The sequence below is a fragment of the Symphalangus syndactylus genome, chromosome 7 (genome assembly GCF_028878055.3).
Source record: "Symphalangus syndactylus isolate Jambi chromosome 7, NHGRI_mSymSyn1-v2.1_pri, whole genome shotgun sequence".
Taxonomy (NCBI): Eukaryota; Metazoa; Chordata; class Mammalia; order Primates; family Hylobatidae; genus Symphalangus; species Symphalangus syndactylus.
In genome coordinates, this window is record NC_072429.2 from 140105230 (window position 1) to 140126224 (window position 20995).

At 53.1% G+C, this 20995-nt stretch overlaps 1 protein-coding gene across 14 annotated transcripts in view; it reads left to right on the top strand.

The window, feature by feature from the left end:
* The window catches only part of DENND3 (DENN domain containing 3), a 66239-nt gene that overhangs the window by 40440 nt on the left and 4804 nt on the right, over positions 1–20995 (top strand). For all 14 annotated transcript variants that reach the window (XM_055287400.2, XM_055287399.2, XM_055287404.2 and 11 more), the window contains 6 exons: positions 6427–6686; positions 7810–7980; positions 9273–9402; positions 12296–12403; positions 16643–16782; positions 20460–20620. In XM_055287400.2, the coding sequence (XP_055143375.1) occupies positions 6427–6686; positions 7810–7980; positions 9273–9402; positions 12296–12403; positions 16643–16782; positions 20460–20620 (970 nt within the window). The remainder of the gene's footprint in view (positions 1–6426; positions 6687–7809; positions 7981–9272; positions 9403–12295; positions 12404–16642; positions 16783–20459; positions 20621–20995) is intronic.

The following is a 20995-nucleotide window of genomic DNA, read 5'->3' on the forward strand; positions in this document are numbered from 1 at the left end:
TACACAGCCTGTCTACAGGCTGGGCTCTGAGCTGTGCTCTGTGTGGGTGGAAGGGATGTAGAATTGCTGATGGGAGATGAAGACGCTCCTTGTCCGGGAGAATTGCCCAGAATCTAGACAGAACCATGGCCTCGGCTGAAATGCTGCAGACACATGCAACAGTAGGGACACGGGACAAATGCCAGGGTCCTGCGACAAATGCCAGGGTCCTGCGCCCAGACTAACACCTGCTGCGTTTCCCATGGAGTGCAGTGGGCTTGTGCTTAGACCCAGCGGGGGCTCCGTGTGCCTCTCTCCCTCCCTCCCCAGAGGGAGCCACTATCCCAAGCTGGAGCTTTCTTTTCTGGCCATGTGTTTATGCATTTACTACAAATGGATGCACCTGACACAGTACCTAGGTTTCGTGAGTTTAAACACAAAAATGGGAGAATGGGAATTGTCACACCGGATGTCTGCGTTTGCACGTGCTGTTTTACTCATGGTGTTTTCGAGACGTATCTGTGTTGCTCCACATCCGTTGGGTTCGTTCACTTCAACCACTGCCTGTGCTGTATGTAGTGTGTGGGCACCATTTGTCCACCTGTTTCACCATCAGTGGTGTCGCACCTGTTTCCTGGAGTATGTGGGGTCAGTTGCTCTGAGATGTGTACCCAAGGCCTGCTTTGACATGTGAGAACCGTCGGTCGGGCTTGGCGAGGGCCGCGCCTCCATGCTCCCAGGCAGCACACGTTCCTCATTTGCGACTTTCACCCGTTGTGAGTATGCAAGGATGCCACGCTGACGTCACAAACAGCGCACGTGCTCGGAAGCAGTTCTGGTTGCTTTTCTGTGTGCTGTGCTGTCATGGTCTTTGCCCATTTTTATCTTGGGCTGCTTCTCCTTTCCTTAGGGATGTGTAGGGCTCTTCAGGCCCTTGGGAAAAGTTGTCCTGGTGACAGAGGCCCGGCAGGTCGCTCTTCCAGCTGTGAAACAAGCGCTGCGGAATGCAGTTTCCTTGCTTATCTTGCCCGTGGGCTCTGAGGGATGTCATGGCCGAGTGTATGAGTGTGTATGTGTGTATATGAATGTGTGTGGGTGTGAAAATGTGTATGTGTGTATATGTGTATGAGACTGTGTGTGTGTGTGTGTGTGCACTGTACCTCTCCCTGCATGGTGAAGCCATCAGGTTGTGCGCTCACTGGTCCCAGTTGTGGAGTCATCTGATGAGGGTGAGCTCAGAAGCCATCAGATCGTGGCCTCACTGGTCCCAGTTGTGGAGTCCGATGAGGGTGAGCTCAGATGCTCTGTGGTCACTCCCCGTGCTGTGCTTCAGGGACACTGAGATGATGCACCAGCCAAGCAGGGCAGGGCAGGCCCCACTTCCATCGAGCTCCCATGGATGATGAGCACCACCCAGGAGCCACCTGGGGGGCAGGGCAGGGGCTGAATCCCACTGCGGGTGACTGTCTCTCACGTGACAGGAGTCCAGGGCATGCATGGCAGCTTCTCCGTGTCATCTAGGGCCAGCTCCTTCTGTCACTTCTCTGTGGCCTGGAGCGGCCTGCTGTCTCCCGGTCACGAGCCAGCCCGTGGGCATCAGCACCACAAGAGCAGGGTCCGTCCATCTTTTAAGGCACCCCCATCCTGCCACACAGTGACTTCTGTTTCCTCTCATTGGGCAGAATCGTGTCATGTGGCCGCCCAAGTTGCAAGGGAGCCCGGGAAGGGTGTGTGGGCCCTGTCCAGCAGACGTGGCTGGTTGTGATAATGCCATCAGTGGCCCTGTTGTCACTTTGGCTTTGCTTACATTGCCGATTAGGTTAGGAAATGGTCTTGATTGTGGGATATGTGAGCCTGAAGTTACCAATGTAAAGCAGACCTAATATATGTTTTGGCCAAATGGGCATTTGTTAAAAAAAACAACAAGGTTTGGTCAGAGCTCAATGTCACCATCTTTGGACGAATTTATGTGATATAAGAATATATCAGAGATTTTATTGAAAAAATTATTGCAATTTCATCATTACATACTTTAATGGCAAAATATGCTATTAATAGTGCAAGGCCAATATGTTCCCTGTTGCAGCTGCGCCCGTGAGGTGGCCCTCCCCAGGGACGCTGACGTGTCTGCCACCTCCAGTGTGGCCGTGCAGAAGCAAGATGTCCATGGACAGCTCCAATGGTGACGTCGCCTGCACGCCGCCTAGCTGAGCAGGAACAGTTGTATTGGAGGCGTGTGGGTGACGAGAGAGAGGTTAACGGCTGGTGTTTGTGTGAAACTGGAGACAAATGAGGACTGGGCATTGTGCCCACATGGGCGTGTGCAACAACCGCGTGCATGACAGCTGCTGTGGATCACACGGGCTCATGAGTGTGCCTGGTGTCCACAGATGTGCACAGTGGTCATAAGTATGCAGTGTTGGTGTGTGTGCACAGTGGCTTTGGGTGTGCATAGTAGCCATAGGTGTGCACAGCGGCCATGGGTGTGCACAGTAGTGTGTGTGCATGGTGCTGGGCGTGCACAGTGTCTGTGGGTGTGCACTGTGGTAGGCGTGCACAGTGGGTGTGCATAGTGGCCATGGGTGTGCACAGTGGCTGTGGGCATGCATAGTGGCTGTGGGTGTGCATAGTGGTGGGTGTGCTGCACAGTGGGTGTGCACAGTGGCTGTGGGTGTGCACTGCAGTAGGTGTGCACAGTGCCTAGATGTGCACAGTGGTGGTGTGCATGGTGATGGGCATGCACGGTGGGTGTACACAGTGGCCGTGGGTGTGCACGGTAGTGGGTATGCACAGTGGCCATGGATGTGCACAGTAGTGGGTGTGCATGGTGCCGGGTGTGCAGTGTCTGTGGGTGTGCACTGTGGTAGGCATGCACAGTGGGTGTGCATAGTGGCCGTGGGTGTGCACAGTGGCTGTGGGTGTGCATAGTGGTGGGTGTGCACAGTGGCTGTGGGTGTGCACTGCAGTAGGCGTGCACAGTGCCTAGATGTGCACAGATGTGCACGGTGTTGGTGTGCATGGTGATAGGCATGCACAGTGGGTGTGCACAGTGGCCGTGGGTGTGCACAGTAGTGGGCACGCACAGTGGCCGAGGGTGTGCATGGTGCTGAGCATGCACAGTCTGGGTGTGCACAGTGGCTGTGGGTGTGCATGGTGGTGGGGGGTGTGCAGTGTCTGGGTGTGCACTGTGGTAGGTGTGAACGGTGGGTGTGCATGGTGGTGGCCGTGCACAGTGGGTGTGCATGTCGGTGTCTGTGGGTGTGCACGGTGTCTTGGGTGAGCATAGTGGTGGGCACGCTGCATAGTGTGGGTGTGCACAGTGGTGTTGGGTGTGCATGGTGGTGGGCATGCACAGTGGGTGTGCACAGTGTCTGGGTGAGCATAGTGGTGGGTGTGCTGCACTGTGGGTGTGTGCAGTGGCGGTGGGTGTGCACAGTGGTGGGCGTGCAGTGTCTGTGGGTGTGCACTGTGGTAGGTGTGCACGGTGTCTGGATGGGCACAGTGGCCGTGGGTGTGCGCAGTGTCTGTAGGTGTGCACGGTGGTAGGTGTGCACAGTGGATGTGCACCATGGCGGTCAGTGTGTGCAGTGTCTGTGGGTGTGCACGGTGGTGGGTTTGCACAGTGACCTTGGGCATGCACTGTCTTGTTCTGCTGCAGTGCTAGTGGCGTGGTGTCCACAGGCTGGCAGAGCACTGGCGGCAGCTGCAGTGAGTGTTGCTTCTTGCCTGATGGGACTTCTTCTTTGGTCTTGTTGCTCCTCCCTTGGTTGGGGTTTTCTAGAGCCCTGAGCACCCTCGCACTGAGGTCAGCGCTGTTGTCTATGAGAAGAAGCTGTGTCAGGCTCTGGTGACACACACTTCACCCTGCCCAGCCCCAGTAACTGCTGTGGACCAGGTAGCAAGAAGATTTGCCCTGAGTGGCGCAAGGGGCAGGACCCATGGCTGGGGCTCCACGCATAGGGTGTCTGGCTCCTTCATTAGGTGATGGCTTCGCCGATTCACTCTCACTTGCTCTCCTTTTCCTGTTTCTTGGGCCTCTCCTCGCCTGGCCACCTGACCAAAAGATTGTTTTATGTGATGTGATTCACGTAACAAGTGCTTCTGCCTTAAACCCAGAGTCTGCGCCTTGGCTCACGCCTGTGATCCTAACATTTCGAGGGGCCAAGGCTAGAGGATGGCTTGAGCCCAGGAATTCGAGGCTGCAGTGAGCTGTGATCACGCCACTGCACTCCAGCCTGGGTGACAGAGCAGAACCCTGTCTCTAAATTTAAAAAAAATGAAATACATAAAATAAAATAAAAACTAAAATAAATCCAGCAACTCAGAACCCTTGGGAAGTGTAGGCCGAGGCGCCCCAGTCAGAGGCGGAGGTGGCTGCATTGAACGGTATTTCCAAAGCAGAAGACGGACTCTGGCAAACCATCTTAGGTATGGAGGCAGGAGAGGACCCACTTGCTCTTCGCGACCTCACAGATGACCTTGCTGCCCGGCACAGGGGCTGCAGAGACCTGGCTTGACAGGCCCCGCCCACTGGGCCATAGCACCTTCCTTTGTCTTCTTCTGTGACTTCTTTGGAACAATCGCGCTGGGCCTAGAGAGACCCTTACTGGCGCATATTTCTCTTCCGTTTGGATCTGGTGACTAGAAAATACACACAGGCAAAAAGAATAATTCATTGGGAATCCCACCACCTGGGGGAGATTTTCGCATAACCACCTGGCGCCTGCTCTGCGTGCTGAGGCCTGCCTTCCCGCTCAGCTCACCCCCGCAGGGCCCGCAGTGCCCGCAGTGCCTGTGACTCGGAAGTGAGATGTAAGAGTCGAGGAAATTTCCTCCTGAGCCTGTGACAGCACCAGCTTCCTTCCTGTGGCCATGATAGCGGATTCCCTGGACAGGCGTCGCTGTTGACGCCTTGGTATGGAATCAGAACGGGGCGCGGCGGAGCGGGACCATTAGCCACGTCTTTTGCTGTTTCAGGCTCAGGATCCGAGGATCTGAGGTCACAGGTACTCCCCTTTCCAGCAGCGACCAGCAGGGAAGCCATACCCCAGCTCTGGGCAGACCGTCTGCCTGGCCTCACGGCCCAGGTCTGCTGGCAAAGGGCTTTCCTCTCCGTGTCTGTTTCCCCTTGTGAATGAGCCACCTCATAAGGTGGCTGTAAGGGTTCAGAGTGGATTGTGGTTCTTGGGGTGTAGCAAGTGTTGCTGGATACGGCAGTGCCATAAGGGAAGCATGTGTGCAGCTCAGCAGTGGCCTGGCCAGGATGTCTCTGCCTTATCAGGGAAGGCTGTGTGTGGGCATGCCTACCTGGGTGTTGAGGGTTGGGTAGGAGTTTCCTGGTGTGAGCAGGCAGGATGAGTGTGTGTGTGTGTGTGTGCGCGTGTAACAACACGACCTGTTTGGGAGCATGCTTGGAACGGCTGGGCTGTGGGGTGGGTAGGTGGGGCCCAATCTTGGAGGAATGTGGCTGTGGTTTACAGAAGCAGTCCTGAGTGTTAAACACGGGAGCGGGAGCTCCTCCTTGCGTTTTAGAAAAGTGGCTCTGAGTGCCAAGCAAAGCAGGCTGTGAGTGCGGGTGGCTCTGAGGGCAGGAGCCACTGAGGAGGGTTTTCCTGTGCAGAATTGAGGGGGACTTGCCGCACGTCAGGAGACGGAGAGAGGGACAGGCAGGCTCAGGACACAGAGTGGAGGCAGAGCCGAGCTGGCAGGCAGGGACTTGGGATTTCCGAGGGGTCGTCCCATCTCCAGCTGACAGATAAGCAGGTTCGTTCCGCGACTTGCCAGAAGTCTCTGTGAAAGGTAGTGAACCGGGCTTCAGGCTCAGGCCCCTCTGATTCCAGAGCCCGTGAGTGCTGGCCTCATGGGAAGGTTACTGCTTCTCATCAGTGGAGGTGATTTCAGTTGCAAACAACAAAAGTCAATGATTTGCTCGTAACCAAAGAGTGCGGAGGTCGGGCCAGTTACGGGCGAGGCCGACCCAGTGGCAGGGCAGTGTCGCTAAGGATCCAACCTTCCCGGCGTTAGCTTCATCCTAGGACTAGCTCCCCTCATGACCCCGAGACAGTGGCCACCAGTTCTAGTGATGAGGAAGGTCTTTGCCACCATTGGAAGAGTGTCATTGTCCGGAAGGACTTTTCTACCAAAGGTAAGAGTTGCTGTGACTACCAACCTGAAGCAGGTCCCATAGCCATCCCAGAGCGGGTGGCTGGAAAGGGCTGCGGGCTCAGCCTAGATCGTGTGCCCCTCCCTTGACAGCAGGACACACCTGGGATGCCGGGGGAAGGCCCTGGGAAACCTTCTAGGCAGTTTCCATCCAGCGCCCTGAGTGCTGGCGCCACCTGCTGCCGGGTTCGGTAGTGCGTGGTTTCTTCAGGTCATGGAGAAGCCCTTGGGGCTCCCGAGGTATGTGGCTGTAAGATACCTCTCTTTTCTTCTTATCAAACTAAGGACAGGAGAAACAAATCGACCCAGAAACATTCAAAGATTTCTACAACTGCTGGAAGGAGACGGAAGCAGAAGCCCAGGAGGTCAGTCAGCCGTGGCTGGTGATGGAACACCTGCATAAAAACGAGTGTGTGTATAAGTTGTCCAGCTCCGTCAAGACGAACCTAGGCGTTGGCAAGATCGCCATGACCCAGAAGCGCCTGTTCCTCCTAACCGAAGGAAGGCCAGGCTACGTGGAGATTTCCACCTTCAGAAATATCGAGGTAAGGACAGCATGGGCAGACGGCGCCAGACCCCACCTGTGTTTAGGAGGCAGATGGCTGGAGTGGGCCCTGAGCTGTCTGCCAGCCGTGCCAAGTGCCAGCTGCAGCCCTTCTGCAGACTGCTTGCCTTCCCGTCCCTCAGTTTGCTCATCTGTAAAGCAGGAATAAGGCTGATACCTTCTCAGTGGGTGGTGGGGATTGAATAGTTTACATATGGAGCATGCTTAGAATGGTAACTGATTCTCTGACACAGCTGACTTGTATCTGGGAGGCAGGAAGTAAGAAGCAATGTGGGCTGACATTCTCATTAGGGACAGTAGGACGCGTTCGTTCATCCATGAGATGTTTACTGAGAAACTGCCGTGCGCCAGCCACGGTGAGCTACAGTAGCTCATATTTTCTAGTCACAGTCGGACCTGGTTCATATAAAACATAACAAGCTTATCTTGTAACAACTGAAAAATCTTCGAACAGTTTTAACATTATACTCTAAAGGTAGTCATCTTCCCTGTCGGGGAAATCTGAATTTCATCCTGATCCTCTTATGCCTTATAGTTGTTTTCCCAGATTTAAGGGGACTGTAAGAGGCGTGTCAGATACACGAATGTTTTATGTGATCACCTGCTGAGTGGTCATAGAAGCCGGAAAGGCAGTCAAGCCACAGCCGCAGACCATAGTAAATGCTCAGCCAGTAGATCCACCTCTTGCTGTTGGCCTTCGGTTTATGCTTTTCTCCACACCTGCTTTGCCAGACTTCCTTCTAGAATTCCAAAGGAAGGTAAATAAGTATGAGGAAAGGGAGATGGAAGTAAAAAAAAACAAAACCAAAAAAACAAAAAGAGGGAGAGAGAAGTATTTAAGGATGTGAAAGAATGCACCGCCTTCGGACACTGGGCAAGCCCAGCTGTGTGGGTGGGTGTAGGTGCCACACCGCGGGCGAATCCTACCTGCCGTCCACGGGAATACTGCCCCTCGCCCGGGGCCCTGCCTTCCACATGCCAGCAGGGTGCGTGCCTGCAGCCCCTCTGCCCCTTCATTCCAGAGCCCGCTCTGCCTCTGTCTCTGGCGAATCCACATGTTCTCTGAGTGTGACATTCCTAACTTTTCTTTTCTGCCACTGCAGGAGGTCAAGAGCACCACTACTGCGTTTCTACTTCGGAGAATACCCACTTTAAAAATCAGAGTGGCATCCAAGAAAGAAGTCTTCGAAGCCAACCTGAAAACCGAGTGTGACTTCTGGCACCTGATGGTGAAGGAGATGTGGGCTGGGAAGAAGCTGGCCGATGACCACAAGGTGGGAGACGCGGGTCCCCTCTGCCCTTTGCTGCGGCTGCCTCGGGGGCCTTTCGCCACCTGTGGGTCCTGCGGCGGTCCTCAGCTGTGAGTGCTCGGGCTCGGGTCTGAGTCTGTTAAGCAGAGTAAGTTTGTCGGACACCATCTTGACAGAAGCATTGAAGATGTCGTGGTCTGTGTGACCCAGCGAGAGGCCTCATGGTGCTAGGGAAGAGCATGAGAAAACGCAGGGCGGTCTGGGCACGTGTGGGTGCTCCACTGCCCGCTCCGGGCTGGCGACATCCCAGAGAGTGGGGTCGGGAGTGGACGGTGCTGGTGCTGTCCACACCCACAGGCTGGAGTTGGGTGTTTTGGGCTCCCCTGCTCTGAGCGACTCTTCATAGTCACAGGATTTGGAATTTGGCAGGGGCAGTACTGCTTTCCTTCCACAGGGTTAAGATGATTTTTCTAGGGATTGTTGTACCTTAATTTACTTTGGGCCAAATTGATAGCTTTGATGATATCAAATGACAATTGCATAGTAATGAAGGGAACCGTGGGCCAGTGGTGTGTAGGGGAGGCATCCACGCTGCTCAAGCACGGCACAGGACAGGAAGACGCCTTAGAAAATGGGCAAAGACCATGAACGCGGAACTCGTAGAAAGGGAACAGTTCATCAGGTTATGAAGAGGTGCATAGCCCCACTAATCCTCAGAGAAATGCCGGGGACGATGGCACCCACCACAGTGGCAGTGCTAGGAGGAACAGATGGGGCCACAGCAGGAGGGCTGCTGTTATTACAGGAAGTTTCTGGTCACAGGGCGGAGGGTGACTGGGTCCTTTCTAAGATTCCAGTGCCCTGTGGCTTTTGGACTAGCCATCTGATGCTATACCCACTGGTTTACATAGCATAAACCAGCATAGTCAAACCAAAGCCCGTGGGCCAGTGGACTGTCTTTTTAAGTAAAGTCTTACTGGAACACAGTCCTGCCTGTTTATGAAATGTCCCTGGATGCTCCCGTGCCACAGTGGCAGGCAGTGGTTGATCTCAGCTGAGACTGGCCACAAAGCTTGAAAGCCTCCTGCCTAGCCCCTTCTAGAAAACACTGGCTGAGCCCTGGTATAAACAATATTTGTCTTAAGTAAGAGAAAAAATATATGACATAAAATCCAAATTCATCGGTGATTTAAACACTTCATGTCACTTTGAAAAAATGCATTTTGGAAGGATTGTTCTGTGTGATGCAACAAGGTCTTCAGTGAACTGATCTTAGTGATTCTTGCTGTTTTGAAACGCACGTGTTTCTGTTGTAGGACCCTCACTACGTCCAGCAGGCGCTGACCAACGTCTTGCTGATGGACGCCGTCGTGGGCACACTGCAGTCACCAGGCGCCATCTATGCTGCCTCCAAGTTATCCTACTTTGATAAGATGAGGAAGGAAAGTAAGATAAGCCCGTTCTTAGCGTGGATCGTTGTCCTGATTGCACGCCTTAAGTGATTTTATCTGGTCGATGTCTGTTTTATCAAGTAGAACCAAGCCCAGATCTCCCAGTTTTTTCTTTTATATTTGTAATTTACTCTTGAGTTGCACACCTTGTCCAGCATCTTTCCTTCCTTCACTGCACAGTGCACCTTGGAGCCCCTTGCTCATCCATCCAATTGAGGCACCTCGTCCTTTTAATGTCTGGATACCATTGCAGCGTACACTGCAAGCATTTGTGGTGATTCTTAGTTGCAGACAACAGCGTTTGCTCTGGCTGGCTGAAGCAGAGTAGAAACCTGTGGGAGGCTGTGGAGCGGCTCCTGGAATCTCCGACTGGTGGGGAGCAGGTGTCTGGGGCTTGCAGTTAGGAACATACCTGCTGAGAAGCTGGGAACCTCTGCACAGCCGGCCTGTTGACTGACGGGCTTCACCGCTGCATGAGTGAGCGGAGGCCCTGCATGTCAGGATCCGCTTTTTTGTTGACTGGGTCAGCTTCCCCAGACAGGAATCCTCTGACCGTCCTGTAGATTTGCATCTGGCTCTTGCATTCTGGAAGCCATAGAGGCTGGTGCTGGACTCCCATTTTTTTCTTGTGAAAGGTGATCTTCAAGCCTAGGGTTTTCTGGTCTTTTTGTGACTGAGTGTTCGGTGACACTGTTCGGGTGAAGGACGTTTGGTCCGTCCCTTCATCAGTGAGTGAGCACTGGCGTGGCCTCTGCGTTGTGGCTGTTGTGAGCATTCACGTGCAAGCTCTGGTGTGCACAAATGTTTTCATTTCGCTTGGGGATAGATCTAGGGGACTCTGGCTTTTTAAAACATCCCAGAATTAGGAACAAACCTCACTTATGTGTTTATTTGCTTGGGCACAGTTTGCTCTCTTTGTGGCATCTGTCACCAACTGCAGGACCTCTGCCATTTTCTGGGTACAGAATCCCTCTCCCACGTGACCCAGGGGGACCTTGAGCTGCAGCAGCAGCCAGGCTCGGGTGCCTGTGTTCCTGCAAGGCCGGCTGAGTGGCTTGAAGGAGCTTTTGTCCGATAGTTCTGGAATCAGAAATTGATTGCTCTTTTTTTTTTTTCCTTGGGAACAAAATCAAACAAACCCCCTACTTCAGCTGTTGATCTCATTCCAAACTCATGCCTAATCTCTGTCGGGCGTTTACAGGAAAGCCTTCTAACACCTCTGTTAGCAGCGCATGATGGCAGAGGAGGAGCCGCCATGCTGGTGTCACTCGGTGTGGTGCGCTGGCTCCCGCTCCCTCGTTAGAAATCCGGAAACATTTTCCCATGTGTAAAGCTCAGGACACATGAGCCTGAGCTTAATTTAGTAGCTTATGGTCAACTCATGATGGAAGGTCTCAGACTGTACAGAATTAAATAATACCCGAAGATGTCATAATCCGAGGCAGGAGCTGGAGAGGCGTTGGCCACGGCCAGTTGGCTTTTGCCGCAGCCCGGTGTAGCCCACCAGCCTCGTGCGGAGTCCTGGTCGACCCCCTGCTGACAGTGTGATCTCCAGTTGATCACGGATGTCGATGTGTGTCGGTTTCTTCATCTTTCTTTTCTCAAAATGGGGATAACGGGACCAATCTCATCAGGTTGCCATGACAGTAACAAAATGATGGAAGAGAAGCACTTAAGGGGCAGGCCCTGGATGGCGGGGACTGAGGGAGTCCTGGACGCAGGAGGCCGAGGCATCTGCAGGGGCTGGCAGGAAGGACCGCAGAGCAGACTGGCCCCAGGGGCCTCCGGGCAGGAATGAGGGCCGTGTCAGAGCAGGCTGGCCCCAGGGGCCTCCGGGCAGGAATGAGGGCCGTGTCAGAGCAGGCTGGCCCCAGGGGCCTCCGGGCAGGAATGAGGGACCGTGTCAGAGCAGGCTGGCCCCAGGGGCCTCCGGGCAGGAATGAGGGCCGTGTCAGAGCAGGCTGGCCCCAGGGGCCTCCGGGCAGGAATGAGGGACCGTGTCAGAGCAGGCTGGCCCCAGGGGCCTCCGGGCAGGAATGAGGGACCGTGTCAGAGCAGGCTGGCCCCAGGGGCCTCCAGGCAGGAATGAGGGACCGTGTCAGAGCAGGCTGGCCCCAGGGGCCTCCGGGCAGGAATGAGGGCCGTGTCAGAGCAGGCTGGCCCCAGGGGCCTCCAGGCAGGAGGCCGCTTTAGGTTTTGCCTGGAAACATGGGTTGGGTTGGATAGCAAGAGGAGCATTAGGGTATCCTGAGGAGCAGTGGTTTTGAACGGGGGGCGTTGTTGCACCCCCTCACTGCGGAGAGGCATTTGACAGCACCTGGAGATATCTGTGGCTGTGTGTGAGTTGCTACGGGCATGTTATGATGCTCAACATCCCACGGCACACAAGATGCTGGGCATTCGCCCACAGCCAGGATTATCCAGTCCAACATGCCCCTGGTTCTAGGCTGGGAAACTGTGCTCATGGTTAGGTCTCTGGGTTTCATCTTGGGAAGGCTTTGTTATTGAGGAGAATTTTATATCCGCTTTGCTGGGCACTGTGTCATGTTTGGATGTAGCTAGAGATCAGATGGGATGGCTCAGGTGCAGAGAAGAAGGCTGTGCTTAAACAAAGGCAGCTCGAGGCACAGGGTCAAGGAGGTGTGGTGTGGACACAGGTGGGGGATGCGCCTGGCCACTCACTCGCTCATCAGGTGACAACCAGGAGTGGAGGCCGAGGGTGCATGGCTTTCTTTCAGTGCCCCGGGTCCAAGAGAGCTTCGTCTTCACAAATTAGGAAGTTTTACCTGCAAGCTGATATTCTGCAGAAATCAGAGAGCGTGAGGCCATTGCATCGCGTCTGCTTCCTCGAGGCTGCAACAGTAACACTCCAGTGTCTTGTTTTTCAGTGCCCATGACGCTTCCGAAGACAACCCTGGAAACACTGAAGCATAAAATCAACCCCTCAGCGGGGGAGGCATTCCCACAAGCGGTGGACGTGCTGCTCTACACTCCGGGTAAGGCCCCTCTGCCCGCTCCTCACTGCCAGTTTTCAGCCAACCCGACGCGCTTAGGTTTGGGTTCAGGGTCAGCCCTGAAGTGAAAGGGGAGCCAGTGTCACAGGATAAGTGGGGACAAGGTGCCTGTTGCTTTCTGAGGTGAAGTGCTGAGTGACAGGTGTGCAGCTGGCACGACCGCTCCATGGACTCAGCCTCACAGTGACTGGAGCCAGAGAGCCCACGGGAGATGGAAATGGGGCCAGCACTTGAGCTCCCGCCCCAGGGCTGCCATCCCTCACCTTCTAGAGCAGTCAGCGGTCACACTAGCTCTTTCTTTTTTCGAGACAGTCTTGCTCTGTCACCTAGGCTGGAGTGCAGTGGTGCAATCTTGGCTCACTGCAACCTCCAACTCCTGGATTCAAGTGATTCTCCTGCCTCAGCCTCCCGAGTAGCTGGGACCCCAGGCACCCACCACCATGCCTGGCTAACACACTGGCACTTTCTAAAGCACTCTCGCTCACATCGTTTCCCTAGAAGCTCTTAATCAGATCCTCTTGTCATTGTGATACGGTAATGGCGCCTCAAGATATTTGTCGTCATAGAAACTGGAATGACAAGGAGTCTGTGTGGCCCTGAGCGGCCCTGAGTGCCTGCCAGTCCCTCTTCTCCGTTGGGTGCAGCTGCACCTGCCTCCTGTGCTCGGCTTTCCTGGGACACTGCATGTCGCATCAGGGTGGTGGCAGGAGAAGGAAATGGGCGTGGCCAAGGGTCTCGGTATAAAAAAAGATGGTTGTCAAGTTGCACGTTTAAACTGTGGAAAATACTTTAATTCTGGCTTATGGAGAATGCGGCAGGGAAGCTTATGCTGAGGGTTTACAGTGTGGAAAACAAAGGAATACAGTTCTCGGCAGAAAAGATTTGTATTTTTTGCGTATTTTTTATTTTTTTGACTCAAGGTCTTGCTCTGTTGCCCAGGCTGGAGTGTAGTTGTGCAATCATGGCTCATTGCAGCCTCAACCTCCTGGATTCAAGTGTGATCCTCTTGCCTCAGCCTCCCGGGTAGCTGGGACCACAGGCTTGTACCACCAAACCCAGGCACGTGCCACCGAAACCAGGTGATTTTTAAAAATTTTGTGTAGAGACGGGGTTTCGCCATGTTGCCTAGGCTGATCTCAAACTCCTGGGCTCAAGCGATACCTCTCCACCTCGGCCTCCCGAAGCGCTGGGATTACGGGTGTGAGCCACTGCACCAGCCCAGAAGGGATTTTAAAAATCGTCACTTTGTTTGTTGCATCTGCGTCTGCACATGTCAGCCGTAGGCGTCAGGCATGTAGACGTAGGCGTCACCCCCTCTCACAGGCTGTGTCCGCGGCTTCACAGAGCACCTGGCCATCCACACACGGAGCTCACGCTTCAGGCGGGCAGAGAAGCTGGGTGTGAAGCGATTTCCCCATGAGAGAGTTTTTCTCTATTCATGGCAGGCCAGGAAACCCAGGAACGCGACAGACCCTGTCTGCACGAGCAGGCAGCGTCACCAGGGCCGCCCCGTGTGAGGCCTACCTGATGTGTCTAAGCCGGGCTGTGTGCTGACTTCGCCAGAGATAACTCCACAGACCAAGACACTTTGACCATGGCATTTGAATACATGGTATTCTTAGGTCCCGGTTGGTTTCCCTGAAATGAAACTCACTCTGGGCTTCCCGTTGTGACGGGCAAGGAGTTCAGGCGGCTTCCCCTCCAGGAGCATCTCGAAGGCCTGCAGAGAGCGTGCAAAGCAGCCTTGGAGAACGTGAAGCCGCCTTTTCCTGTGGCTGCCGATTCTGGAAGGGGTGGCCGAGAAGCTGGTAGCCGAGCAGGGCTTTTGTAAGCCTTGTGGGATTACAGGGCCAAGAGGTGGGGTCAGGCCCCATCAAGAAGGGGCCGTCTTGTTACTCCCATTAGCTTGGGGCTGGGTCTCCAACAGGTTCCGAGGAGTTAGGAGAACCAGCCCTGACTCTGCCCGTGGGGAGCGTGCCTCTCAGAGAGGGCAGTGTCTCACCCATGGGAGCGACAGACCACTGGAATCGCACCCCAGAAAGACCGGGAGGCCTGCCCTTCTGGACTCAGGACGGAAGCGGCACTGCAGGGCGGGGGCCGCTTGAATATCCTCAGGGGAAAGGTGAAACCTCACCCCTTCAGACCGCCCCGGGGTCAGGCCCAAGGGGGCCGAAATCTCAACGCGGTGGTAAAAGCAGGCAAATGTGAACAATGAAAGCAAGCAGACTTCTAGGCGATAGGGTAGAAGAATATTTTCATGACTTTATGGTAAAGAAAAAATTCATAAATTATATATAAAATACTAACCACAAAGGAAAAGAATGTTGAATTTGACTATATTAAAATCAATGATTTTATTATTTTTATTTTTTCTGAGACAGGGTCTGGCTCTGTCACCCAGCTGCAGTGGCGCGATCACACCTCACTGCAACCTCTGCTTCCTGGGCTCTAGCAATCCTCCCACCTCGGCCTCCTGATTAGCTGGACTACAGGTGCACACCACCATGCCCGCCAATTGTTCTATATTTTTTTTTTGTAGAGATGGAGTTTTGCCATGTTGCTCAGGCTGGTCTTGAACTCCTGAGCTTGAGCAATCTGCCGGCTTTGGCCTCCAAAGCGCTGGGTTAGAGGCGTGAGCCACCACAACTGGCCAAAAGCAATGATTTTAAAAAGAAGACACTTTTTTTTCCTCCTTTCAAATGAGCTGGTTTAATTCACGGTGATACAGAATTGAGGGTAGAAGACCAAAGAGTGCCCTCTGGCAGGCTTCTGGGCTGCTTTACCTTAAATTCACAGCTCAGGTGGGAATGACAGGTGAGAAGCCACTGAAGACGTCACGTGACACTGTCAGTTTTTTTTTTTTTTTTTTTTTAAAAAGTTTATTCTTGAAAGTGCAACAGGCTCCAGGGCAACACTCACTCTAGCTGAAGATGGCAAAAGCTGTCCTGGCAGGGGTGCAGGTGTTGAAACAGGAGTGGAGTCCTGGCCGCCACTGCCCAGGCAGAGGGAACAGCATGCTTTCCACCACGGGTCTCAGTTCCAGCTGTGGCTGGGCCTCCCTGTGGCCTGTGCTTTCGGCACCTTGAGGTTCTGGTCCGTTTTGCTTTCTGCTGGAAGCCTCATCATCCCTGTCCCTCTCCTGGGCCTGCTTCTTGGGCTGTCTCAGAGGCTTCTTGCCATCTTCATGGCCGGACATGGCGCCTACGGCCCCTTCCCCAGACCCTGCCACAGGAAATGGACAGAAGACACGTTTGAGAGGGTGAAAATGTAAGTTGCAGACTGAGAAGGATCTTTAAAATGGGTGCTGCTAAAATCATTGCTTTTAGTGTAGTCAGATTCACCAGTCTTTTGCTTTATGGTATTTGTGTATGTCATATGTAATTTATGAATATAGCACCACGGAGTCAGTTAGGGGCTCATATCCAGAACACCGGAACAGCTGGCTGGGCGTGCCTGTGGTCCCAGTGAGGCGGGAGGGTAGCCAGAGCCCTGGAGTCGGAGCCTGCGGTTTGCTGTAATCGCACCTGTGAACACTGCTGCACTCCAGCCCGGGCAACATGGCAAGACCTTGTCTATTAAAAAGTAAAAAAAAAAACAAAAAAAGCCACAAACTAGGGAGAACAAGACAGACACTTCCCACAAGAGGGCATGGGGATGGCCAGTTCAAGCCATCAGGCTCATTAACAATTAGAAAAATGCAATTAAACCACAGTTTAAAAGCCAAAAGCTCCACACCCTTAGAATGGCCACAATTAAAAAGATGGACACCACCAAGTGTTGGGAAAGACACGGAACCCACTGCAGGTGAGGGTGTGGGGGACACCACGGCCCCTGCCACCGTCTCTTCAGCTGCCCTCCCTCCCTGCCTCCCTCCCTCTGTGTCCACCTGCTCCTCTTCCAGTTCCTCTGCCTGGCTGTTTTCTCTAGTGAATGCTCACTCAGCTGGCAGGTCCTGGCTTAGCAAAGCTCATGGGCATCCGGCTCTGCATCCGCCTGTGGCTCTGCCCGTCTGTGTGGCCCTCTCACTAGCCAGCTGCCCCCCGACTCTGAGCTCCCAGAGGGCAGGGCAGCCTCTGCCTAGGCACATCGTTGTACGTCCAGCACCGAACACGGGCCTGGCGCTTAGGAGGGCCTAGGAGACACCTGAGTAATGGCACCAGTCACCTGCTGCTACAGCAAAAGCGTTTCCTCCTAACAGTTTTGGGCTGCTCTCCTCTTTAGGGCATCTTGACCCAGCCGAAAAAGTTGAAGATGCTCACCCCAAGTTATGGTGTGCTCTGAGTGAAGGCAAGGTGACCGTGTTCGATGCTTCTTCATGGACCATCCACCAGCACTCCTTTAAAGTGGGCACTGCGAAAGTGGTGAGTACATGAAGTGTCAGGAAAGAAGCCTCTGGATTCACGTGATTTCTGAAACCCAAGTGTGTTCATCCATATTTGACAGTAGGATACAAGCTATTCCACAGCCTCACTCAGTTTCTGTAAACAGGGGTCTTTTACCTAGAGTTTTCAAATTAAATGTAAGCTTGTTCCAGCCTTCTACTTACATCTCCTTATTGAAGGAGAAGATAATGGCTTTGACTTTCTCATCTAAAGGTAGATTGCAGGGGCTCAAACCTGTAATCTCAGCACTTTGGGAGGCTGAGGTGGCTGGATTGCCTTGAGCCCAGGAGTTTGAGACCAGCCTGGGCAACAGAGTAAGACCCCATCTCTACAAAAAGTACAAAAATTAGCCGGGCATGGTGGAGCGTGCCTGTAGTCCCAGGTACTTGGGAAGCTGAGGTGGCAGGATCGCTGAGCCCGGGAGGTCGAGGCTGCAGTGAACCAAGATTGCGCCACCGCACTGCAGCCTGGGTGACAGAGCCATACCCTGTCTCTAACAGACAAACAATAATAATATAATAAAAATAGATGTCAGTTCTGTGAAGTGGAGCCATTGTGGTCTCTGCCTGCTTATTAGAGGCTTCACACTACCCTTTGGGAACAATTTCCTTCTTTTTTTTTCTTTTTTGAGACGGTCTTGTTCTGTTGCTCAGGCTGGAGTGCAGTCACGGCTCACTGCAGCCTCGACCTTCTGGGCTCAAGTGATCCTCCCACCTCAGTCTCCTGAGTAACTGGCACTACAGGTGCACGCCACCATGCCTGGCTAATTTTGTGTTTTTTGTAGAGATGAGGTTTTGCCATGCTGCCCCGGCTGGGAACGACATCTTCCATCCTGTACAGCAGCATGAAGGTTCCCAGGGGCCAGGGCCTTAAAATGAACCTGCAGTGTTTCCTGGGAACCCTGGTGTTTCCTGGTTGCACAGTGGTTACTGGGTCTCTTTTGGAGCAAAAGAGACAGCTGCCTCTGCAGTGACTTGAGTGTTATCCACCTGTCCCCACGTGCCAGGTGGCAGAGACCAGGGCCCAGCAAAACTCAGTATCCACTTGTCACACATTATTCCTCTCATTTAGAGCAAGCTTGTCCAAGCTGTGGCCTGCAGGCTGTATGTGGCCCAGGACGGCTTTGAATGAGGCCCAACACAAATTCGTAAACTTTCTTAAAACATACGTTGTTTTTTTTGCAATCTTTTTCCTTTTAGCTCATCAGTGATCGTTAATGTTAGTGTATTTTATGTGTGGCCCAAGACAATTCTTCCACCGTGGCTCAGGGAAGCCACAGAGTGCACACCCCTGATTTAAAGCAAGTTTGAATTGTTTCTGATAATTTTAAAACAGTACAACTGTTAATACATTTTTAGTAATGTGTCCTTGGCAGTGCCATGGTGTGTCGCTTCTTCCATGACCACGGTATCTTGAGTGTGGAAGCTGGGATTCCTGCCCTGCTCATCCCTCCAGGCCCCCAGCGGCCCCTCCTCCCGCCAGACCATCATTTCTTGGGGATTTTCCGTTTGTCCGTCAGAGCTGTGAGCTGCCCCTCCCTGCGGATCTGTGTGTGCTTCCCTGTCGCCCGAGAGGCCTCCGAGTAGCTCCCTGTGCTCTGCGACCCTGCACTCCCCCGCACCATGGGCTGCGTGCCCTTTGTCCATGTTTCTCCTGTTCTTGCTCATGGATTTGCAGATGACCTTCACATTTAAATTGCATTTTATACTTTTCAAAATATTTTTGCATCTACACCCTCCTCCTATCCAGTCACCCTCCGAGCAGCTACCCCATCGTGGGATCTGCTGAGAAACCCTCGTGCCTTACTCCTTGAGCATGATAGGATTTTTTTTTTTACATGTTTAATGTCAAAAGAACACTCCAATGGAGTATATACCTAAGTATATATTAGGCATTGGCTGGTATCATTTTTTTTTTTTTTTTTGACAGGGTCTCACGCCCATTGCCCGTGGCTGGAGTGCAGTGGCGCAATCACTGCCCACTACAGCCCCGACCTCCTGGCTTAAGTGATCCCCCCGCCTCAGCCTCCCGAGTAGCTGGGGCTATAGGTGTGCACCACCACACCTGGCTAATTTTTGTATTTTGAGTAGAGATGGGGTTTCACCATGCTGCTCAGGCTGGTCTCAAACTCCTGGACTCAAGCAATCCTCCTGCCTCGGCACCCCCGGAAGTGCTGGGATTACAGGTGTGAGCCACTGCCCCCGGCCGTGGTATCAATTTTGATGGCTGTATTCCCCTGTCTTAAAATAATGTGGCAAAATCCATGGTACATTATGTGCTTGCAAAACTGCTATAAAACAAATACTGTGAATTCAAATACATACCGCCAAGAGGGCGGGACCACTCTGAGGTACCTGAATAGCAAACTTTACATGTTAGAAGGTAATAAGAGACTGCTAAATCATTCCCCCTATACTCAAATCATGAGTTCAGATGATAAAGTAATAGGATCCATGATACAGTAAAAATATTGACAAAAGTCTAGTAATGCTTTAGACCAAACAACAACAAAAAAAGGAAAAATTAGGGAAATTATTTTTCTAAATTTAATTTTTTCAGTTCGTTCTTAGTTATAAGCATTTCAAGCCTGGGTGCCGTGGCTCACGCCTGTAATCCCAGCACTTTGGGGGGCCGAAGCAGGAGGATTGCCTGAGTCTAGGAGTTCGATACCAGCCTGGGCAACATGGGGAAACCCCATCTCTACTAAAACTGCCAAACATCAGCCAGGCGTGGTGGCATCAGCCAGGCGTGGTGGCACATGACTGTAGTCCTGGCTACTCGGGGGGCTGAAGCGGGAGAATTGCCTGAGCCGGGAGGCTGAGGCTGCGGTGAGCCATGATCATGCCACTGCACTCCAGCCTGGGTGACAGAGTGAGACCCTGTCTCAAAATAAATAAATAAATAAATAAAAGTTAAAAAAAATTCTGATTTCAAAAAGTCTAAAAGCAATCATTGTGTTGACTTTGCTTAGCTTGGCCAGAAACCCTGAGCACACTCTCTAGACGCTGGGAGCACTGCCAGTTCCGCTTGTTCATACAGAGTCGATCTCATCATTTGGAGGTTCTGTATCTGCAAATTAGACTACCTGCTAATATTTACTTGTAACTCCCAAAACAGATACTCGTGGTATTTTCTTGGTGATCCACAGACATGCATGTGCACAGAGTGGGGAAAAACTTGAGTCGCCTGATGTGGATTTTCTGGGCCAACGAGTGTCCTCTCCTCGGCCTGACTGGTGCCACAGTTTTCACATTTTTTGCTTTTTGTTGGTGATTTTGCTATTTAAGATAGCCTCAAGCATCGAGCTCCCTAAGCACGAGGAGGTGGTGACGTGTCTTGCAGAGAAAATGCATGTGTGAGATGAGCTTGGTTCAGGCCACAGTGACAGTGCTGGTGGCTGTGAGTTTCGTGTTAATGAATCAACTGTATGTAGTCAATAAGGTGTCTGTGAACAGAGCACGCAGAGAGCAAGGTTATGCACTGATGAGTGGATGACAATGTCAGGGCCAGAGGCTCCCAGGACCCTGAGCCAGCGTGTCCCCTAGGAGCGCAGTGGTTCCATATCCGCTAATTCAGCATTTGCAGTAAATGTATAGATATGACTTCACCAGTATCGAGACTAACTGATTTCTCACGTTCCCGTGGCCTCCTGTTAGAACTGCATGGTGATGGCCGACCAGAACCAGGTGTGGGTTGGCTCGGAAGACTCCGTCATCTACATCATCAACGTCCACAGCATGTCCTGCAACAAGCAGCTCACAGACCACTGCTCCAGTGTCACGGATTTGATGGTGCAGGACAGACAGAAGGCACCCAGGTGCAGTGGGCTCTGCTGGGGAGAAGGGACTGTTTGGCTTGTGGGTGGGCAGAGGGCACAGCGGGTAGGGTTCCCAAGTCTTGTGCCCACAGGGGCCAGGCGGGGCGTACAAAGTGAAGTGGATTTAGAACGAGGAAAGCTGGGTGGTGTCCTTGGTCCGCTTCTGCTCACGGGCGTGAACCCATGACACCAACGCGGGCCAAGCATAGTGATGGAGGCGCCACACCTGGCCTTCCTGCTGAGCTTGCTGTGGGCACGGTGGCATGGGGCAGCCCCGAGAGGGCACGGCCTCCTAGAGGAGCACCAGCCATGGTGTCAGAAGCCTGGACTCGCCTGGGAATCGCCTGAGTGCTCAGTGTTGGCCTTGGGCTGCCT